This window comes from Pyxicephalus adspersus, chromosome 10, assembly GCF_032062135.1.
Source record: "Pyxicephalus adspersus chromosome 10, UCB_Pads_2.0, whole genome shotgun sequence".
Lineage (NCBI taxonomy): Eukaryota > Metazoa > Chordata > Amphibia > Anura > Pyxicephalidae > Pyxicephalus > Pyxicephalus adspersus.
In genome coordinates, this window is record NC_092867.1 from 7,993,690 (window position 1) to 8,011,577 (window position 17,888).

At 42.8% G+C, this 17,888-nt stretch overlaps 1 protein-coding gene across 4 annotated transcripts in view; it reads right to left on the reverse strand.

Annotated features, from left to right (window-relative positions):
• The window catches only part of NECAP1 (NECAP endocytosis associated 1), a 37,735-nt gene extending 26,277 nt beyond the window's left edge, over positions 1 to 11,458 (reverse strand). The window contains exons 1-8 of one of the 4 annotated variants that reach the window (XM_072424296.1): positions 11,211 to 11,457; positions 11,025 to 11,125; positions 8,321 to 8,425; positions 7,453 to 7,534; positions 7,014 to 7,122; positions 6,753 to 6,930; positions 5,596 to 5,692; positions 1,082 to 2,991 (exon numbers count right to left, since the gene is read on the reverse strand). In XM_072424296.1, coding sequence (XP_072280397.1) covers positions 2,946 to 2,991; positions 5,596 to 5,692; positions 6,753 to 6,930; positions 7,014 to 7,122; positions 7,453 to 7,534; positions 8,321 to 8,425; positions 11,025 to 11,125; positions 11,211 to 11,305 — 813 coding nt within the window. In that variant the 5' untranslated portion in view covers positions 11,306 to 11,457 and the 3' untranslated portion in view covers positions 1,082 to 2,945. Of the gene's footprint in view, positions 1 to 1,081; positions 2,995 to 5,595; positions 5,693 to 6,752; positions 6,931 to 7,013; positions 7,123 to 7,452; positions 7,535 to 8,320; positions 8,426 to 11,024; positions 11,126 to 11,210 lie in introns of those variants that run through there. The other 3 variants (XM_072424294.1, XM_072424297.1, XM_072424295.1) reach the window with 3 other exon arrangements.
• Between the last annotated feature and the right edge of the window lie 6,430 nt (positions 11,459 to 17,888).

Consider the following 17,888-nt stretch of genomic DNA (forward strand, 5'->3'; position numbering starts at 1 on the left):
CCGGCTGTTTTTGGGCGGTTACTGAGGAGTTGGGTCACAATACAGGGGCTGCCACCCACCTACAGCTTTATACCACCGAGCTTTAAAAAATTTCTGGGTTCAACACTGCCTATGTTAAAAAGGTTGAGAAATAGTTGCTCTAAAAAAAAGAGAGATTCTAGACCAGCCTTTCTCCTTTTTTAACATGGGGGAACCATTGAAATAAGTTTAATTGCTGGCCATTCGGAAGAATGTCACCGATACAGATAACCCCCCAGATCATTGGTGTCACTTAAAGCTGAACTAAACAAAAAATAAAAAAAACACACCTGTAATACCACAGATCTATCGGGGGGTTTCTTTGAGTCCCGATATCAGTCTTCGGCCCGGCGCACAGGAAGCGCCTAATAATAATAATAATAATTATAGATACATAAATCTATCCTACAAGCATCCAATATACCATCCAATCGCCTTTTTCTGATCAATTCCACCCAAATAGCGATCAGAAGTGAAGGCAACATTGTTGTCAATTGGAAAGATCGCATAGTGTATGTATGGCTAGCCAAAGGTTCACTTACCAGAGGGTTCTAATGTATTGTGGATCTGCATTTGGATCCAACACCCAATCACATCTGAAATTTTTTGCTTTTACACTCAGTGTGATTGGCTGAGCACAGATAAAAATTGCTTCTTCTGACATTTTAAATGTATTGCAATCAGTGTCACCGCAGTATTACGAATGGTGTACAACTTACAGATGGCTTTAAAGAGACCCTGTCACTGTACCATTTAACAGCCCCCTCTTGTGGTCGGTTAGAGTTGGTTTGCTAGGTATGAAAGGGACATGTGACCTCATAAGTATGGCAGTGCTCAGGCCTGAGGGGCCAATCTCCAGGCTAGAAATGGTCACGTGGTTAGAGGGGGGTTAGATTTACTGTCATTCACCCAAGTAAGCTTTTGCTAGTTTACCCAGGGTAAGGTTTTGGTGCAGATAGGTGAATGTTTAGGGTGGGCGAATAAGCGCTGGATGGTAAAAGTGTCAGAGTCTCCTTAAGAAAAAGAAAAACTTGCAAGATCACCACTCACACACAAAACTTCTATTACTACAATTTCATTGGCTGCTATGGAAAAAAATTGCATAAGATTGCAGAATTGTTACAAGATGTAAAAAAACAAAACAGCTTATCTATTCAATCATTCACACAACCTGATCTGTCTGTACAATTCACCATAAATTCAGCAGATTGAATAATCAGGTTGTAAACTTTATGGCCAAGTTACAGAACAATAACAATACATTACAATTCATTTAGTGAATAAACTTTCTTGCCTTTGATTGGAAGAATCAATCCTGATTGGTTGCACTGAATAATGGCTGCACTTAGTGATAGGTTAATAAGCCCGAGTGACATTTTTTATCTTCACATATAGCATGAAAGTCACAACTGCTCTTTAAATGAACATTTTCCATATATGAATGATAACAATGTGCTGACTTCTGTCCAGACAATAAGAAATAAAAATGGATGCTGTGTGCGAAAAGGAAACCTGGGGAACATGCAGGCCGCCACTGCTGAACCTGACTTCTGAAAACGCCAGCTGCTGAGCTGTCCCGGTGAGCCAACGCTTCCAAAGTATTCTGACATGACACCGGAACAAGAACTCAGTTTAGGACTTCACCTGCTGTTTGCTTGTTACAGGTTGATGATAAAAGTCCAATTCCTGACTTTAGCTATCATGCTTACCATTTTCAAAAGGCTTCAGGCCGGCCACATGACAATGCGGAGTGCTCCTTATATTTACCTCTTCTGCAGGCTGGGTGGTCCTTAGGGCATCGAGCAATCTCGCCCAGCTCCTCACGGCTAATACCTTGCCAGATTTTTGATCACTGATTCTTTGGCAGCAGTAAGTGGTATTCATTGGAGCCGCCACAAGATGGTCTCTCTTTGGCAAGAGGAAGCGGTCAGCACACCACAACCTCACTGTGAAGATTGCATTGATGCAGAAAGTGGACAGGAGACAAGCTGCCGGTACACCTTCCTGCACCAGTACATGTGAATGAAGAGAGCCGTGGTTGTGCCCTCTAAGAGGGAGGAGCATTGATGCCCTGCACACAACAGCGTCAACCTACTGGGTTTCATGAGGCTGGATATCATTCAACCTGCATGACATCTTGTGGCAAAAATGAAGTACTGCAGGAGTTGGCATCTAATTTTTTTTTTATCATCAAATAACACTAGAGGTACGTTTGGAAAAAATATTATTGTAGCCAGGAGTTGGGCTTTTAAGGCATTTATGCTTTACTAGCATTTTCAGAAGAGGTCAGCAGTGATAGCTTCCATATTTCTTAGTACATTTCCATGAATGGGGCAGCTATAAGACCAAACTACTCAGGTAATTGCTGAGCGGTCTGCAGTCATTGGTGATGTGCTATTAAAAATGGCAGCCACTGAGTTTTCTTGTCAGCAGCGATTGGACCTCACCAGTCACACATATCATAGGGTTCTGCTTCTATATACAATCGGTGTGATAACTGCAGACGTCCACCATTGCTGTGTGTAGTTAGGGTCTTACCATCAAGCTATCCTTTTCACTAAAAGCATGATGTGAGCATCACACCTACCATGACATATTCTGTACACAATACCCTGCATGCGGGCGGCCTCAGGGTGCTTGGAATGATAAACAGAGAGTGCGAAATGTAGCCACGAGTGGGGGACAGACAGGAGCACGATGACAACGAAACAGATGGTGCAGGCAGGGGTCTGAGCATGAACACTGCAGGGGCAGAAGTGGGAATGAAATGCACAACACGCAGTCCCCTCGGGGTTCCCAAACAGCCCGATAATGCAACGACATCACAATGATACGTTTGACGGAGCGGCCGCAGTCATTGGCGGTGCGGAGGACTGTCTGAACTCCGGGAGAGGGGGGGGAAGGAAGAGTCCCAGCAGCAGCAGCAGTTAAAACTGAACCCAGCTAGAAGACTGCGGAGCCTGAGAGGACAGACTGCTGGACAGAAAAGAGACAGAGCAAAGGTTAATGATTTAGAGAAAAGAACAAGCAGAGAAGCAATAAAAGGACAAAGAATAACACAGGAGGGAAACAATCATTGTGCCAGCAAGTGTTGGTTACCACTTGACTTGTGTCCTCTGTCTTCACTATGTCATGGTGATGAGGAAAAGGGGAGGTGTTTTTAGACCTGTCCTAGAGTGAGTGGTCTGGTCTCCGCCCCCTTCTGTAGTGGTTGGAGTGATGGGCCCCTCCCACTACTCTGCTCTTTGCACAGTAATCATATCACTCATTGCTACTTTAAGTTAACTTCAGGGCTGCAAAGGCATTTGGTACACAGAAGGTGGGTTTAAGTCCAGTTGTGGCCAAAGACCCCCTTTTAATATGGGCAAGTCAGGCAGGTGGTTATAGCAGAAAGGATCAGGGGATATCCCTTCTACAATAACAGTTCTTACCTGCCTGATCGCCATCTCAGTGGTCAAATTTTGCCGAGCTGCACATGCGCAGCTCAGAGTTGATTGGCAGGGAAACCCAGCAATCCCAGCTTCCCATGCAAATGCTGAGTATGAATAAAGTCCCAGCACCTGCACAGGAGTTACATCATCCCAACAAGGCCAATCAAAGATCGTCTTGAGGAAGAAAAGAAGGAAGATGGTTGTGGCCTGCGATGGAACAGTCGGTTTATTATGCTTTAGGATTATATTTAACTAAACAATTTTTGTGCCCGGAGTTCAGATTTTCCACCTCACCATTTACAGAAATAGGAAAATGTCAAATGAGTTGCAAAGGCAATGCAAACACAATTTGGTTGTCAGTGTTCACATATACCAAGCCAGACTATATTGTCCCAGCACCATCAATCAGAAAGGAGCATCTGCTAACCGCAAGGGAGCTACAAATCCCAGCATACCACCCAAAGAGCTTGGGGACAACAAGCCGACCTTGATTTATGAAAATAAAGCTGAAATCGAATCCCAAATACAAACCCAGGGTGTAGATTTACATATACCCATACCCATCACTCCTATAACACCAGAATTTATCTGTGTCTGTATATGGAGAAAAGCTCATTATTTGGGACATGCCTCAGGCGCAATGTTCAGCATTATGACCTGTGTTCGGAGGAATGTTGTTATAGTTGAAATCAAGATCTGTTTATAAACTTAAGTGGTAAGAATGGTAAACGGAAGGGAAAAGATGACCAAATATATAACTGACTTATCGTGTTTGGACATTAAATACACAAATCTATGGGAGTGCAGAAGGTAAAAAGAATGTGCGGTATGTCTATAAACAGGGGTCTCTCCACCCCAGACACAGCATGGATGATAGAACAGAGACTTTGGCTGACATTCCATGAATGCATTTCTTATGGTAACAAGATTGTACTAATAAATGATGCCTGCCTGCGGACTGAATGTTCAGATTCAGGATAAGCCCAATCATAAATGTTCTACTTAAATCTGAACCCCGGGAAAAGCAAATACTGTGTAAATTGTTCATTGTTACATCAAAACTGGTGTACCGAGTGTTTCTTCCGATCTGTGCAGTAAGAAAGAGCTTTCTATAATACAGACCAATTACTGCTGCTAAGCTAGCATAAAATAGAAATAAATGATTTTAAAAGAAGAATTTGTTTTAAAGAGACCATAGATGGACTAATTTTGATGGCTCAGATTGGATGGGATTTGGCTTATGGCCAAGTACTACTAACCATTAGATGGGTTTGGTATTTTGCACCAATGCAATGTATTGGAAATCAGAGTTATCAAATCCATAGCCCTCTCACATATTAAAGAAAGGGAAGTGAACACTACAAGTGCATTGCTTGTTGGAAAAGAGACAAGTTAAACTTGAACCCCAGGCACACAGCTAAATATATACTTGTCATACATTCATGGAAGCTGGTTTACCTGCCAAAAGGATCAGTATTTTTATCCATCCAGTTCTGGGATATACTGAGCTCTGGCAGACAGCACGGCAGGGCTGTTGTCCTTACTTTTCTCTGCTACAGTTAAGGTAAACTCATCCCATACAATGCAGGACCAGCAGTCCAGCACTGTAAGGGAGATCACAGAACATGGAGGTAAGAGGAGGCAACAGGGGGATCAAGTGATAAAGTTACTTTATGGTTCAGACCTTTATCATGATACGTATTGCCTTTTATTAGTACTCTGAACAAGAACGGGCCTGCAATGGGTCGGGGGGGGCTTTTAAAGACAGTTTACACATTTCCCAGGAGTTCAACTTTAAGAAAAAATACTAGGCCACCCTTTCTGCCCATTCCTCTCTTTCCTCCTGGAAGCGCATATATTATTTTGTGCTGCCATATTTTATATATTTAGTGTTTTTCCCAGCCACTTTTAGCTGGGCACACTTTCAGTAACCACCCGGCTGTTTTTGGGTAGCTACTGAAAAGTTGGGTCACAATACAGGGACTGCCACTCGGCTCAAAAAAATTTCTGGGTTGAGCACTGTATATATATATATATATATATAAAATTTGGTAGCCCCAATCAAATCTTAGGGCTGCCAGTATTATTAGTGGTGTCTGATGTCAAATTAATTTCTTTGAGTACTCAGATCATCTTTTGTTCTCACCTGCTGGCGGTACTGAAATCACCCCACAGATCCGCTGATGGGGCAGGGGCAGTGGCTTTAGGTGCTGGAAGCGGGGAACCCAAATCTAGAAGAATATCTGAGAAGAAAGAGAACACATTATGGTGGTGAGTCAAGTAAATATACCACGCTGCTCCACTGCCAATATGGAGATCAGGCTGCCAAAACTAAACAAAAAGTAACTGGAATAATGGGAAGTGATTCTTTACAAGTGTATATATAAACCCAAAATATGATATATTGCAGCTTGCTAGTCCTTAGATGTGGAGGCTGCAAAAGCATGACCATTTTCTGCAAGTACAGAGAATACCTATTGATCCTATGAGAAACCTAGTGTCCTGGCATCTTTCTGTGCAAGGAATGCCAGACTGGAAATAATTGGCTTTCTTTCTTTTGTAAGCTATCTTCTGTAAACTACAAAGTAATTGCCTTCTATGTAATGGAGATAACGTGGAGTTTGTACAAAGTGGGAGAGACAACACTGCTTCTTTATACATACAGCACAGGTAAAAATGTGTTGCCACTCTGAGGAAGTGTGATACCAGCATAATTACCAGGTGAAAAAAAAATAATAGAGAAAATGATGCCATCACCACATTTCTGGTTTGGCAATTACATTGTCATTGGGTTTAAATCCAAGTTAAACAGACCCTGTCACTAGACCATTTATCCAAAAGCCCTGAGACTGCTGGGGCTGGCATCTTGGATGTGATGTCAGCAGCCCCAGCAGAAACACAAAGCTGTAACGTCATCCCCCTGCAGCCCCAGCAGAAACACAAAGCTGTCACGTCACCCCCCCGCCCCGCAGACCCAGCAGGGACACAAAGCTATCACGTCATCCCCCTTAGCCCCAGCAGAGACACAAAGCTGTCACGTCATCCCCCTTAGCCCCAGCAGAGACACAAAGCTGTCACGTCATCCCTCCACAGACCCAGAACACGTCATCCCCCCGCAGACCCAGCAGGGACACAAAGCTGTCACGTCATCCCCCTGCAGACCCAGCAGGGACACAAAGCTGTCACGTCATCCCCCTGCAGACAGTGTATTAAAGTAATTAAAGTAAATAAAAGTAAAAAAATCTTAATTAATTATAATGAACAATGCAGCTCTGTGTGCTTGCTCAGAATCATATGCCATACCTGGGCTGGTGGGGGGGTTGCTGGGCTGTATAGGTGGAGGAGTCACATGGTTAGCAACAGGTACTGAAGGGGTAGTGGGTGCTGGGATTTTACCACCAGGAGGGGGTGGAAGCAGACCAATTCCACCAGAGCCAGCCCCGCCTCGAGGTTTACATGACCCATCCTTCTTCTTCATGTTCTAAGAAGAAAAAAAAAAAACAGACAAATATTTGGGCTTTGTAGCGTGGTAAATATATTTATAATAAAGTGAAATGATCATACCCCAATATTCAGCTTGATTGTCTGCCCCTCTTTGAAACCCAAATCCAGCTTGGGGTGATTGTCCTGTCCCTGGGGCTCTTTGGACAGCTCTGTTTCCTGCTTTACCCATCTATTTTGGGAAGACATTTAAAACAAAACCTTCAATCTAAACTCCAGGCAGATATAAAATACATTTATTTTTTTTTATAATGTACATCAGGTATTTTTAAATGGAAGTGGTGCATGTAACTAATTCTGACCTGGGGTCAGCCTTCAGAAGTACCTGTACACAATAGCTCAGTGAGAGGGAGAAACAGCATAATAAGCGTGTATATATATATATATATATATATATATATATATATATATATATATTTTACACACACACACACACACACACACACACACACACTATTGCCCCAAAAAACTGGAAAAGTCATCTGGGGAGTCTTGCACTTACTTGAAATGATCCTGTAATGATACATTGAAGTCAAATGCATCCCCCCGATCAGAGAAGCCAATACCGATAAACGCACTTCTCCCTGGTGGTTTAAAGGAAATAAACAGTTAAAAACAATTATTTAGATTCCTTCATCTACCATAAGCAGTGGATGTGGATGATTGCGGATCATAACCAAAGATACCACCAAAACCGGTGCTCCAAAATGTGGGTTGGTCCTTGACTTTGTCATCGTATACATTGGGGTAGCCAATAGCCCTGCATTGTAAGTGATTAGGGTTATCAGGGGCACGGCATGTCTGGTTTTAGTCTAGCTTTGGGGTCTGGTTGATACATCCAGAACAGTTGGGACCACATATTAGGGAAAATATATCTTCTGTATCTTCCATGGGCAGCACAGTGGCTCTAGTGGTTAGTACTCTGGACATTGCAGTGCTAGGTTCCAGGTTTGAATCTCAGCCATGACACTATCTGCATGGAGTTTGCAGGTTCTCCCCGCGTTTGCGTGGGTTTTCTCCACACATTCTAAAAACATGCAGTTAGGTTAATTGGCTTCCCCTCAAATGGACCTTAGATTGTATTAATGGCATATGACTAGGGACAGATAGTGACATGACTATGGACTTTGTACAGAGCTGCGTAATATGTCTGCTCTTTATAAATACTGTGTAATAGTAAAAATACTGTGTAATAACATTCCCTACAAGACAAACTGAAAAAAATATTCAGCATATGACTTAGAGGTGAGGGGTGTACATTTTTGGGCAGACCCAAGTTCTGCTTTCAAGGCATATGCCAACACTTAGGGGTGTCTTTGCTACTTTGAAATGTCGGGTTCACCTTTATACCATTTTATCATTTCTCTTACCATTTCCATCTTGAATTCTAATCACAAAGTAGCGGCTCGAGTCAGTCACAGTTTCCACAGCAATACCTGGAAATTGGTCTACGGGTGCCTGAGCAAAGAGTTCCCCTGATAGATAAAATAAACATCATTGGTGAGATTTACTAATACAGCAAATATTTGTTTATACATGTATTCACAGACATGGCATCACATTTACTGTACGCACTCATTCAACCACCATACATTGACAAAACAGACATCAGGAGATTCCAGAACCTTCCATTAGTTTTACTAATTGGGGCTGCCCTAACGACACATCCTAAGGTGAAAATGAAGTCACCTTTTAATTTGCTGACAGCTTTGCTGGGTTTTCTTCCAGGTTTGGGATCCTTTGGGCTCATTGAGAGCGGGTTCAGAGCTACCTCTGTGATGCCATGCGGCTCCCCGTGGCTGGCACCTTGCCAGCCGCTCAAACACTCTCACCGCAGAATGTGCAGATTTGATACTGCTGCCCCCATTCATTCCCTATGGAGCTGTAGCAGAGAGACGATACCATGTAGCCTCTCCCAGAGGCAGCAGTTCCTAGAGCCAGCCAGCTGTAAACTCACCGCAATTATGAACCTTGCCTTACAGATATTGGGCTAATATTTAATATCTAAATATTTCTATATAATCAAGCCCTTTTGTTACCAGCAAAGACCCCCATAGTTCATTCTGTTAGTACCGCAGAGAGTGCCATGTGACTGCAGAGATCGGAAGCCAATACACTGCAGAGCACATTTGCTGTGCCATATTAATGTGGTGCTGCCATGCGGCTGCTTTTTTAATAAGCACCAGCATGATGGTAAATACAACATTTGTGAACTGTTACAGGATATGAATGGAAATCGTCTAATAAGTGAAACTCGCCCCGGTAACAACAGAATAAGGGGGGTATGCTTTCTATTTGACCACATTACTATTGATTCCTGTTGTGTTTTTTTTTCTGGCTCTTTGTGATTTACTTTCGTCTTAATTGTACACTGCATGGAACATATGTTGTGCAGTTTATATCATATCTCGGCATGTTGAGAAAAATGCAACTTGTGCACATGTAGGTGTTACATCATCGGTGATCATCCATTGGCTGAAAAGGCAATAAACGAAGTGACAAAGGATTCTGGACCCAGCACAGCAGAGAGCCTTACCCTGAACAATGGGAGTTTAGTTTGGCTTTAAATTAAAGCGGAACTAAACTAAAAATAAAAAAATGACACTTACCTTTAATCCCCCAGATCCCTCGATGGGGCTGGTCCTTCCCACAATCCGGTCTTGCATCGCCCTGGGATTCCTCTTCGTCCCGGGGCGGGGGAAGAGCCGGGCACCGCCATCTTCTGTTGTCTACTTTTTTCATCACCTGATTTCGCACTGCACATGTGGGAGGTTGGGTGACGTAGCCGCTGTGAAGGGAAAAAAGAAAATGGAGAGCCGATCTCACTGTGAATACACGAGATCGGCATCCCTTTCCCCTTGGTGGAAAATATGTCCCTTCTGCACATGCCCGATATTAGGGCATGCGCAGAAGGAGCAGCCAGAGCCTCCCGGGATGCATGATGTAGGTATCCCGGGAGGCTCTGCGCTCCCATTAAGCTGTGGCAATCAAGACCTAAAAGCCTTTTCTACCACAGAATCTGTCACTGCTTTATAATTGTTAATACAGGTAGTCCTCAAGTTAAGGACACCTGACATACAGACAATTGTCAGATATGAACAGGGATTCCCTGCTCGTTTATGTTTGCATGACTTGCAGAAGGAATCTTTAGCTAAACACAGCTAGGGCTGTTGGGGATCTTAAGGACCGAGCTCTTTCTGCAGCCTCTTGTAACTCTTTAATGACAAGGACAAACCCAGCAGTCTTTTCTTTTTGCATATCAAAGCACAGCTTGCTTCAGAAGGTAATGAATGTCTAGGCTACATTTTTGTGATTAACCCACAGTGAAGATTTTATACAGTAACTGACACCACACTGCCAGGAATTATGTTGAAACAAACCTCTGTCCTAATTGCATTTATTAAAATAATGTACCTGTTCCGACATACATACTTAACTCAAGAACAAACCTACAGACCCTATGTCGTATGTAACCCAGGAACTACCTGTACTATATTCCTCAGTGACATATATTTTATTGCCGATGCCAACCAATCAGCAGCCAGCTGCCATTTCTGTATTTGAAAATCAAATATGGAACCCTGGGTTCCTTCAAAGTCCAAATCCGGGTCTCGCTCACCCTATAACCCATATTTTTTTTTTTTAAATTCCTTATCAATCACAATATACTTACCTAAGCACATAACAAAGGCTGTGACATAAACACACTAAGAAGGACCTCATGCAGTGTAAAATGAAAAAAAGCGATTGGTCCTCAACTGTCACATGACCTAGGATTCAGCATTTACCAACATGAATCTTGTGATCATTGTCAGCCAATCAGGTTCCATCTTTTATTTTTTAATGCAGAAATGACAGCCTACTGCTGATTGGTTGTAATGGGCAACAAACACATCAATATGTCAATGGGGCTATGACTGATGCCAGGTTTTAATTGGTCACGTGTTCACATGTGGGAAGTCCAGCAGCCTGCATTATTAATATAAATAAATATATATGTGTAATAATGTATAAAACGACATCCAATCATCTTCCCATTAACAAAGTCCTAAAGCCAAGGCTGGTGAAGAGTACCTGTCACCTTGTCCTCCAACTTGATGTAGGCCACCTTCCCTTTGGATGTCAGTCTCATCCTCCCAGTCCAGTCAGGCTGGTCCAGCTTCCAGTCAGAGGCCCTGTGTGTGAACAGATAACAGTCAGCTGGGGGGATTTTACCAAACAAGTTAACGCACGGTATTTGTGTCTCCTACACCTGCTTACCTGTACCCCCGGTTGGAGGCCCGCGGCGGAATGCGGTACACGCTGATTTCGGGCTTCACACATAGCACAGACTCGTACTCAGCCTCCGCCGCCATCTTCACTGAGCCCGACTGAACCAGCTGACAGACCGACTTCCGCCCGTCACCATGGAGACAGCATCCGGGCGCCGGTCCGCTGTCAAGGCGCGTAGTCACGTGACGGACCTTGAGATAAGGGAAAAAAATTAGCTGCGGCTGTGGCTGCTTCGGGGACAGCGCGTGACGTCACCTCTGGGGAAGCGCGAGGCTAGACCACGTGATCAAGATGGGAAAGAGAGGAGAAGTGTAATGTGGGGACTGCAGGGGTAGGTGGTGCTGCTCAATAGGGAGAGGGGTGCAAGGGTATAAACATTGGGGGCTGTAAAGATAAGGGTACAGAGTCATGTGGGTGATATGTAACAATAAGGGTACAGGGTGATGAGACTAATGGGTACAGGGTGCTATAAGAATAGGGATGCAGGGTAATGGGGGGTGTTATAAGGATAGGGCTGCAGGGTAATGGGGGTGTTATAAGGATAGGGGTGCAGGGTGATGGGGTGGCTATAAGAATAGGGGTATGAGGATAAGAGTACAGGGTAATGGGGTGGCTATAAGAATAGCGGGACAGAGTGATGGGTTGGCTATAAGGATAGGGGTACAGGCTATGTAGGGAGGGGTGCAATGTAATGTGGAGACTATAGGGAGAATGGTTCAGTCTAATGTGGAGGCTCTGAGGAAAAGGAGTGAAGTTTATTGTGGGTTGGAATCAGTATGGGTGAAGAGTAATGTGGGGGCTATGATGAGAGAGGGACAATGTAATGTGGAAATGATGGAGGGAATGGGGTACAGTGTAATACAGAAACAGTGGAAGAGTAGGGATGTAGTGAAATGTGGAGGGGCTATAAATATGATGTTATAGGGTAATGTGGGGACTACAAAGATAAAGTTACACCGGTAATGTGGAGGGGCTATAAGGATAGGGGTACAAGGTAATGTGGGTGTTTTTAAAGGATAGGAGTACAGGGTAATGGGAAACTATAAAGAAGAGGGATGTCTTAAGCCGCAGTGTGACAATGTAACTTCTAAATTGATTTAATAATAAAAAAAACTGCAGCTTGTTTTAAAATACAGCATGGCGATCCTACCATGCCCATGCTTCTGTGATGTCACCCAGCCTTGTACCAATACACATTACACTGGCATGGTCCACTATGGTCACCATTAGGATATCACCCCGAGAAATACCATGCTGACCAGAAGAGGTTGCAGGAAAGTAGCAGCAAAGGAAACAAATGCATCATTTTATTCTTGGCTTCTTTTTCACAATTGCTTTCTTCCTAAGTATATAAGTAAGAGATAATAAATTAGAAAATAAACATACCACATACCTACCAACGTCGGCATCTTCGCTCCTCTTCCAGGTCCTGGATCTCCGGCCGTCTTGATTGGTCAGACAGGAATGATAAAACTCCCGCATATGGGCATGAGTCCCCAGGAGCCATCCATGCTGGGATGATACATGGATCTACACATGGGCAACTTGGTGTACATTATAGAGAAGATTGTAAATAGTTTGTTTTATTGCACAAGGAACATCGCTGGTTCTTTCTGCAATAAACTGCTCGCATTTTTTTTTATTTGGTGTAATTCTGCTTTATTATAGGGATACATTGGTAAAGATGAGCAACGTGACTAAGTGGGTAGCACTATGGCTTTACAGTGCCAGGTTTGAATCCTGGCAAGGACACTATCTGCATGGAGTTTGTATGCTCTCCATAGGATTTTCTGGGTTTTCTCCATCTGAAATGCATTCTGGTTGGTTACTTATCTACTTCTCCCCCTTCCGTAAATTAGAATATTTTTAACATTTGACTACAATGCATAAACCACACATTCATTCTTGCAGATAAAGCAAAGCCATCAGAGGAGGGCAGTGCCGATTATGTCCACCTGGAGGAGCTCTTAGGTTTGTATAAGTTTTGCTGTTTCAAAAGAAAATAATTTTGCAATAGTTCTAGTACAGCTTGTAATGGATCTGCAAAAGCAGATATTGATAATGTTAGTTTATTTGCTGACCTACTGACCGCAGAATTTTCTGAGTTACTGGCCTGGGACAAATGCAGATGCATATTTTTATAATTTATTCCTTATCTGCATTCTTGTTCTGGGTCACAGACTCAAATATTATTGCCGGAAGGTCACTCAGGACAAAATGACAACAGGACTTCCTATTAATGTCTATCTAAATATATACATTAATAGGCAATTGTAATGCGCTCGGGCACACTAACCACTACCAACACCAGGAATCATTTTAACTAGTTTTATTACGAAATTTAGAAACAAAGCCAAGGTCCATGCACAAAGGTCAGTCCGAATAATGTGAGGTACAGGTGGGTGAGGCAGAGGCATAGTTAGGAACAAATCCGAGGACAGGGCAGGCAGAGTTCATACAAGGTCAAATATCAGACTGGGTCACTGGAGGTAAGTCCAAGCTGGTGATGAACAGGGGTTTAACAGGCACATTGTTATACAGAGGTTACAACGGGCAATGGTGAATTGGACAGGGTCTGATTAAATGGGCAGAGTGCCCAATAACCTTGCACCACCTGGCGCTATTTGATTGGGGAAACAATTCTCTGAATCACCTGGGCCAAACTAAATTTGTCCCGCCCCGCGGCGAGGCAGCCAACTGCCTTCCCCCTGGGGGGTGCAAGAGGCACACCTGGTGGCGCACCTCTTTCAACAAGACCCCTAGGTCCAGGTCCATAGGGATGCTGGGGATGTCGTTTGGACCCCTCCGCCGGAGCAGAGGGATGCGCTACTAGCCTCGGCCACGTTGCCTGCTGCAGCACTCTCTCCAAAACTGCCCGCAATCCTGGAGGACACCACGGGCTCACCGGCCAGGTAAGTACCTTACAGCAATAAAGAAAAGTCTGCAAGAGTCTGCAAACACAGTTCAGCTTAGGAAACCATGATACCCACCGCATCCTAGCTTCCCTTGCAGCTGCCAGGACTGAATGGTCCAAAGATAGAAACAATGAGAAGGGAGAAGATGGTTGTGCATGTGACAGAATAGGACAGGTGAGTGTTCCCATTGTCCTGTCCTGGCCAACTAAGATGGTCCATCCAATTTGAACATCAAAACAATGAATGAGAATATGGTGGTGCATGTGACAGAATGGGGATAGGTGAATGTATTTTAAAAATACACTAGTTTATTCATATCAAAATAAGTTTGTTCTATCTGCTCATAATTAGCTAATTTACTGGAATCATAAACTAAGACTGTAGTAAATAGTTATTATCTCTTCTTCTCTTTCTTAGTTTCCTGCAACAATGGACAGTTAGAACATCTTTACAATGCATTGACTGGTCTACTGTTCCATTTAGAGGAAATTGCAGATATTTTTACCAGTTTGGCACACTGTACAATGACAGTGCCTTGCCTCGTTTTGTTGTCCATTGTGGGTCACCAAGAATACAAAGCACCAGCTGCTGCAGCCTTCTTAAGGGCCCATGTTGGCGGGCTTTTGTTTGCTTCAAGATGGTTTTGCATACTTATAACATTTTAAGGTAATGCTAAACCAGCTAATAGCAGGCCAAATGAATGCCTGCTATGGGTCAAATGCAACTGGCAACAAATTCTGAATGATCCCAGGAGTGTTTATTCTGAAGCCAAAAGCCCCTCAACACAGTGCAAACCCTATTTGGACATTTAGATAAAACAAAATCATCAATAGGGTGACGTGTCTCCTAAACTATGAAGTTGACCAACATAGGGTAGTAGAATCATGGCACTAAGGTCCAAATACATTTATGTAAAAAACACAGGGCAAAGGTCAGACCAGGGGCGGACATGGGGATGTGCAAAGTGTGCAACTACACGAGGTCCCCAGACCCTCCTCCATCCTTGGGACCTTAAATCAGTTGGGCACAAGGCCCAGTGTTGGCTACAACTACCACTAGGTTACACTGTCACCACTGGGGTTCAGTTGCAAAGAGAAGAGAAACCTGGGTAGCACCATAGAAATGGCAGGGGCAAGGATGCACATGTCTAAAAACTGTAATATAGGGATCCCACCGCAATTATGCAATGCCAGCAGTGATTTCTATCAGTTGTGTATATTTTCTACTGTCTATCAGGACTGAGCTACCAATAAAGTCACTAGAAATTCCGACCAATTTGAAGGCAAAAGGGCATTTGTCCCAACGGGTTTTGGGCTTATGCCCATAGTAGAGGTCAGATGTGAGTAAAGGTGAGGCATGTAAAGATGGAATTTTCATGGTAACTGTATGTTAATAAATACCTTTTATAACGAATTACTCTATTATTCACATTTATATGAAACCTTCATTAGTCAAAAATATATCACAAAAAATAAATCCATACAGTCTATCAGGATTGAGCTACCAATGTGTCAAAATCTTGTATGCATTTTCCTGATATAGGGTGCAAAAGTGCAATGTGAAGGCAGAAGGGCACTTTAAGCTTGTGTCATTATAATCAAATTACTTGGATTGTAAAAACTTCAAAAATGGAACTCCACTCTTCATAGACTATTTGCAGATCGATACAATACAATTGCACTCAGCTTGCCCAGTGCGTTTCGCAGATGTAATGCTTCTTCAGGGAATTAGAAATAAATCAAGGAATAGTTTTATTCTTGCTTAATGTTTGCAGTCAAGTAGCACCATGAGTGTGCAATTGCCCAGGCTAAGTCTGGTGGGCATTTCTTGTAGGGCAGATCAGCAAACCAATCCTTTATAAAGTGGAATTCCCAGGGATTGAGTACTAAGTTTGTAGAGAGAGAGATCAATTCCATTGTTTATCTGTAGGGATATGGTAACACTTTATAGGGAGCTCCATTCCAATGTTCTCATTACGTATGTCCATAGCATTTACACCTCATTGATTGGTGTATTTGACCTCCTTCTGACATGTTTTGCCTACCCATAGACTTGTGTAGAAATGCAAATCCCATGTGCTAGAATGCAACCCTGCTGACACAGATCCCTGACAGGCATTGACTGTTGGTTCATCGGAACTTCAAGGTCCTATATTTTACTACCCTTCCAAGAAATGAGTGTTGCAGAGTCTAATAATAGATACTGATGAAGTGCTGATTTTTCTTTTGAAAGTAAATGAACAGATTATCTGGATAACAAATATCAATGAGGAAGCAAAAAATAAATCTATGACATATATATCTCTCGATTGCATATTTTAAATCATGAAAAATGTTTTGAAAAAGCACCTTGCCTGATCAATTATCAATCAATAATATCAAGTGATTGGAAGTAGAGCATATGCCTAACTCAAGTTGTGTTCCTGCAGCCGCAGGGGAAGGTGGGATGCAGCAAGTATCCCGTCAAGCACTGCTGAGCTGCACACGTGAACCAAAAGTATGTGAACACCTTTCAGTTGTATTGAGGTGCACAAAAACAGCTCCATAAAGATAAGGTTTGATGTGTCTGATGTGGAAACACTTAGGTGGTCTTCACAGATCCCTGACCTTAAACCTATTGAACTTCATCCACCATGAGTATATGATCCTATTTTATGGCTAAACGGGCCCACAATCCTACAGGCACTCTCCAAAATCCAGTGAAAATTCTTTTTAGAAGAATGGTGGAAGTTAAAGCCCCAAAGAGAGATCAACTCCATATTAATGGCAATGCTTTGTAATGAGATGACCAACAAGCCCATATAGATGTGATGGTCAGGGGGTCCTTAGTATGGGCTATGAGATGCTAAGTGTAAGTTTGTCTCAGTAAGCCACCGTCCCCATGCATTTCCACATCACATTATAATTATTATTAATAATAAACATGATTTATATAACACCAACATAATATGCAGTGCTGTATATTAAATAGGGGTTTCAAATGACAGACAGTGATACAGGCTAAGGAGAGGACCCTACCCTGAAGAACTTACAATCTAGGTGTAGTGAAGACCAAGGTTGCATATTCTACTTCTTAAGGGTACTTAAGGGTGCATATTCTACTTCTGACATCATAAGGATCCAACTAATTCAATGGGCCTAATTAATTAAAGCTCTCCAAGGGTGGAGAAGATACACGTTCATCAGAAGCTGGGTGATCCAGCAAACCTGGAATGGATGTGGTCCAGGATTAAAAACATTTACTAACAAATAGAAAATGACTTTTAAGAAATACATTGCAGGTTTGCTGGATCATACAGGTTCACTGATGAACGTGTGCCCTCTACAACCTTGGAGAGTTTTAATAAATCAGGCTGTATATGTCTGTGTGACTGCAGAAGGGACATTGAGCTAGGAGCTTTCTGCTGCAAGGATTAATGCCACTTCAGTACATTGTAAAATTGGTCATTCTAAATCAGCCCTTTTCAACCTTATTAGGCGGAGCTACTAAAATTATTTTCAGGTCTTGCACAAACGAGGGTAAGTTAAAAAAAAACTCGGTGGTCAAAATGCCATTATCCGGGACATCTACAAAGATCATTTATGTCATGCTGCTGGTTTGGCAATGTAACTGAGCAGGCAAGATCATATGTGGGCACCATTCAGCCACAGATTAAGCAACCACTAGCAACTTTTAATAGTAGCATAATGTTCTGTAGAATACTGGAGGAGAATGGTTGGTGTATATGAATCAAATAGGGCTCACTATAAAT